Below are 5,870 nucleotides of genomic sequence, written 5' to 3'. Positions count from 1 at the left end.
AATACTGTAAATTGTAGAACTTCATTTGTCATAAACTGAGGCAGCCTTCCGAATTTGATGGATAGTACCTAAGGCTGTGGCCTAGTGGTTAATGAAGTGGTTAAGAATTTTGAGGTCTCAGGTCCAAATCCCAACGGAGACAAAAACACAATGTAATTTCTTCCTATTTGTCCTAAGCTAGCTCAGACACCACGGTTATGAAAAAAAATTTAATGGATAACAGAGATGAAACTTCCAATTCTTCTCCTTGTTCTTAAATTGAGCCGAAATAACATCTTGCAAGTGCAGTAATAACTAGATTTAAGCAATACCTAATGATCTTTTTATATTTAATTATGAAATTCTAATGATTAAAGAAGCATTAATATGACTATTTATTGTTTAATGTTGCCCAGAACATATTTGAATTAGTAAAAGCCAACACATAATCATACTCAGACCGTTCCTTCCTGCAAACAAATTCTATTTCTAAATCATTAGGTATTGAAACAAAGTACCTTTGAAGTTGAAAATAGTGTTCTCTTATGCTCCATCAGTGAAGGTAGGATCACATATTGTCTGGATGATATCATAAGACATACATAGAACGGGCCTCAACTTAAGATATGTGTATTTTCTATAGCCCCACCCACCCCCACCCCCAAACTATTTTATTAATCTTTCCCACCTTGATACGGATCCCATGGTCCCCTCGACATTTATGTTCATCTGCATCCAACAGACTGTAAATTCATAGCCATCCTTAGCCCTGGACTACAGAATGTGGCCGGATTTCACACGGCTTACCATTGTGAGTTTACAGTATGATAGACAGATAATGAATGAATTTTCCACCTTTACCCAAAAGGTGGGACAGTGTCATTCTCATTGTTTCTTTGCAGGCAAGTGCTTCCAAAGAAGCATTCCATCTCCCTCTCCTCCACTTTTCTCTGAGTTCATTTCAGAAAAGAACATGGTGCCTCAATATTTTCCCGTACTGATTTATTCCTGTTTTACCACACCTAAGGTCCTCAAGAATCGAAACTCCTAACCAACTTATACTAATACCAAACTAGCAACTACATGAACAGATTCTAGCCATAATTGCAACCTTTACCTGCCTCAAATGGACTTCTCAGAAATTACAACAATGCCTTTGTCCGAAACAAGTAGGCCTGAGCACTGAATCAGAAGTCACCATGTCACTCCTTTTTATCCAATCTCATGCCAAATTGTGCAAATACTACTAAAAGGTATTAGAAGTACTCTATATTTTCTAAATGTATAAATATCTTCCAGGCTAAATAACTCCTACAGAGCATATTCTTGAAGGCTAAATCACTCCTGAAAAGCATAGGACCTACTGTAAGGGGTCGTTTGGTGTGAGGTATAAGTTATAATAGTCTCGGAATAAATTGTGGGATTATTTATTTTATCCCATGTTTGGTTGATAGGATAAGTTAGTCAAGGGATTACTTATCCCATTATTTATGCCTTAGTGATGGGATAAGTTATCCCATATATATGGCGGGATAGCTTGTTTCCAACCAAACGACCCCTAAAAGTGCTAAAATGTTTAAAGCATATAACCGACTAATAAGTATATAAATCTTTTCTTCCATTGTGTTCTATCTTTCACTAAGTTTATCCGATATTATGGATCTCCAGAGACTGCAGGTCCTTCAAGATAACTTCCTTCCATGAGATTTTAGGTCTACCTTGTCCTCTTTTAATACCTTACTACCTTGTCCTCTTTTAATACCTTTACTCACTCTCGGTTCATACCTACGGGCAAGTGCATTGGGGGTCGACGGATGAGATGACTAAACTATCACAAACGACTTTTCAGAAATTACTAAGAAAATAAAATTAAAATATTTAAAGGAAAAGAGACTGATAGGATGTCATCAAAATTGAGCAAGCTAGCATTTCCATTACAGTAAAGGGTAAATGGGAAAAAGAAGCACGGAATGACCACAACACATTTAAACAACTAGGAAAATGCTTTTGTGAACATAGAAAGCCTGCAACTTCCTGGAATGAGTATATCCACTCTGTTAAAATTTATGTGTATTAGCTCATACTTTCTGTCCCATCAGTAATGTATATGAAGCTCCTATTTATCTATCCTCTGGTTTCCAGAGTCTCCTGAGGGTAATAAATGGGAACAGATAATCTAGAGAATCTGTCTGCCAACAATAGCACAACTAGACAATTAACATAAATATACGGCACCATAGGAAAGAAATCAGAATTCTATTCTTAAGCATGATCTTAATGTGTCAAGATAAGGCTTGATCTTGTAGCAACCGAAGGAGGATCAATATCAACTCTACCATGAGGTTTTGGCATAGCCAGCAAAACAGTAGGGCTGCAGCTAACAAACAAACTAGGTACAGCACCAACACTATCTAAAATTCAAGATATAGTGTGGTCACAGTTTTGATGACATAAGTTGAGCTAGAACCGTGAGGATTCATATAGCCGACCCCAACTTTTGAGACTGAGGCATAGTTATTTTTTTCTGTTAGTGTGATTGCAGTTTCATATAAAGCTATGAGAATAAGCTGAGTACGCTGAACTTAATGATTTCCTACTATGTGGTCTTTGGCTCAGATGATGAAACTCGTTAACTTCATTTGTGGTAGATCAAATTGGTCTTCCAAAAATAAACTGATAACAGGACTGAGACTTGTCATCTCCTTATCCTTGATCTTTCAATGCCAGTAATAACTACTGTTAAGCAATATCTATTTTTTCAATCAAGAAGCAGTATTTGTTTTTTGATGAGTAAGAAACATTAGGTAGTATTTATCCTTGTCTCCTATAATGTTGCACACAACACTTGAATAACCCAACATAAAACCATAACCAAATTTCCCCTTCGCACAAACTTCTCGACATAAAACCTACTTCTAACAGATAGCAATAATACCTTAGAATTTGAAATTTTCAGAGCTACAATTATCTGTGAAAGAGATCCAACCGTCTAATATCAAGATTATGAAATAGTGTAAACTTCGCATCCATGACAAAACATTTCCAAATGAAGTAATGAACTATTTAACTTTTTTCTAATTTTGAACTTGGTACCACTGTGCATCTTTTAATTGCATTAGATTCTCAAGTGTTAGCTCTGCATTTACAGGAGTTATATGCATTGTAAGTCAAAAGATTACTTCAGTGATGGAAATAACTTCACTATTCAATAATTTAGTTCCTCCTAAGCATACAGTCATTTATCCCACAAGGCAAAGCCAAATTCAATTAATTCTCTTCCTTCTCCAGTAAACTCTGCTTTGAATTAAGTGGCTTGATATCTATTGCTGGTGAGAGGTGGCAGATATCCCGTAGATTTAATTGAAGTGCGCGAAAGCTGGCCCGGATACCACGGTTATCAAAAAAAAAAAAAGATCAACTTTGAATTCACAAAGCAACACCGACTAAGGACTAAGGTATAATTTACTGCCAAATTATCAGGCCGTGGTGCCACACTAACTGTTCTGCATATTTGCATGAAATGACCAATGGGAACTATTCACACGGAATAAGCCTGTTTTTCACATTCTACAATATACAAATGAATCATGCTCTCCAAAATATAAATTATCAGAAGCGTCTTTGATTATGCAGGACATTCCTATTGGTTACCCAGAACTAAAAGTACATGCATGTAAAGCATGTTAATGTTAAGGCAAGGTCACAAGTTCTAAGTGAAATATCATGCCACAGTTCAAACTGTTACCACAAAGGATATTAAATTTGATCATTTTGTTTCATCCTTAGATAGTGAGTTCTAGGGCCTTGAACTAGAAGCATGGCATGCAATCTATTAACTTGAAATTAAAAATACAGCACCGCAAATGTTAAACTAAGCTGTCTAGCGATAAAAATTACATAATGTGCTCTTTTCAGACATCATAAGGAAAAAAGAGAGGAGAAAATAAAATAATATTCGATAAAAATTTCAGAAGTCTATCACAAAATTGAGACTCTTCGTGGAAGGATATATTTCGAGGGGGAAAAAAGAAGTACAGTGGAAGAGTGGTATTGTTACATTGTGACATACTTGTGGAAAAGCTCATAAAATCAGAGAGCTCGGCTACCTAATGTGAGTCAAGTAAACAATAGATCAAGAGACATACAAGATTCCCTGTCTAAATAGAGCAAGAGTGACAGAAGTATATATCATCCAAACAAAGAGAACCAACCAGGCCATAAACAAAGTCACCTCTTTGTCTAGCAGAGAACAAGGGAATAAGCTACATATCCCTTGGCAATTTGTAAGCAAATTGTCACCAACTTGAGACAAGCCAAGGAAGAGAAGTACCATCGATGCAGGCAAAAAAAATTGCAGAACCGCAAGGCATACAAAGTGATTGTGCAGGAACACCTTCGCCCTACTATAACCTAAGTCAGGAACTTTGCTAGCGTGCAGTCTCTGATACCAGCAGAATACTGCTTCGTTCAAGTACATTTGCACATTTGATCGCAATGATAAAATCTGCAGTAGACCCGAAACCAACAAACACCAGAGCCTAAAGTTACTAAATTCCGACTTCTGCATACCCACATTTCCAACCAACTCCCTAACATGTTCAGTTCTCACATTTTGATCAATAAGTAGCAAGTCAGCAAATGGTTTCACCCAAAGCATTGAGGTAAACACCATGAACAAATAGTTAGCATGAAGAAGCAATCGCGCAAACCATCCACACGAAACAATAGGCAAATTACATCGAAGCTGATCAGTTCCAAGCCAAAAGGCATGAGTAATCCTCACTGCTGGCATATATAAAAAGCACGAAATACACCCCATGAAAATTGCAATAAATAACTTCTCAAACCCATGAACTGCATCAAAACAAACATCAAAAATCCCTTTACCAACCACCCCATGTACTAATACAACCGCCACGACAAAACCAAGAAACCCCAAAACAACACTCAATTGCTTATCCGCCAACTTAGATGCAGATCTTTCAAACGAAATCTTAACAAACAAAACGAAAATCCTACCAACACCCAAAACCCCCAACAAAATGGGAACAAAAGAACCATTCTTTACCACCCCAGAATCCTCAGATTTCTTCAAGAAACAATGAAGCAACAAACAAGAAAGCGAAACAAACACGGAGTTAAAAGCACTACGAAAATCCACGAAATAAATCCTTGTCTGAAGATGACCATCACTAAGTTTTAGCCTAAAGATCTGAGCTTTATTTTCATCAAACTCAAATCTTTCCTTGGATTTCCTTCTGGGTTTGAGCTCAGAATCATTAACACCCGGCCTACGTATCGCTGCTCGAACCCCATTTGAAGATGCATTGCTGGGAGCAACATCATCTGGGTGAACGTAAGTGAAAAGGGCAGACAGCAGAAGTGAAGGGATCTTGATGAAGTGGAGGAAGAGAGAGAGGGAGAGAGCGAGTGCAGATTGGAGAAAGAGATTGTTGGATAATAGTAACAGTAAAGATGATGAATTGAGCATGATCAGGTTCTGGGTACTGCAGATTTTTGAGAGTTACAGCGATCTTGAAGAATGCAAGATGATGGAGATTTCAAATGAAAAGCGGGTCAACAAGTTTTGAGTCATTTGGCATTTGTGTTGCAGGAAATTGCATGCCAATGGCTTTAATATTTGACCCAATAACAATTGTCTTTAAATAATAATCTTTTTTTTTTATTTTTTTTTATGTTTTTAGATAGAGTACAAGTATGATTTTACCTCTCTATACTTTAAATATATTTTTAAAATTTTTTATACTTATTTTTCTCTCAAATTTTATTTTTTATTATTTTTATTTTTTTATCTTTTTCTTTAATTTTATTATTTTCAGTTTTTATTTTTTTCTTTAATTTTATTTTTATGTTTTAATTTATTTGTCTCA

At 36.2% G+C, this 5,870-nt stretch overlaps 1 protein-coding gene across 1 annotated transcript; it reads right to left on the bottom strand.

The window, feature by feature from the left end:
• Positions 1–3,915: 3,915 nt before the first annotated feature.
• Positions 3,916–5,632, bottom strand: LOC107863329. The gene has a single exon (XM_016709209.2). The coding sequence runs from the start codon at positions 5,468–5,470 to the stop codon at positions 4,112–4,114; it is 1,359 nt and encodes a 452-aa protein (XP_016564695.2). The 5' UTR covers positions 5,471–5,632; the 3' UTR covers positions 3,916–4,111.
• Between the last annotated feature and the right edge of the window lie 238 nt (positions 5,633–5,870).

Source organism: Capsicum annuum, chromosome 3 (assembly GCF_002878395.1).
Source record: "Capsicum annuum cultivar UCD-10X-F1 chromosome 3, UCD10Xv1.1, whole genome shotgun sequence".
In the NCBI taxonomy this organism is placed as follows: Eukaryota; Viridiplantae; Streptophyta; class Magnoliopsida; order Solanales; family Solanaceae; genus Capsicum; species Capsicum annuum.
The sequence above is the reverse complement of the archived record's forward strand: the minus strand, read 5'-3'. Positions and strand labels throughout refer to the sequence as shown.

Coding starts and splice junctions, on each gene's coding strand:
- LOC107863329 (XM_016709209.2), bottom strand. CDS start 5,470: ATGCTCAATTCATCATCTTTACTGTTACTATTATCCAACAATCTCTTT.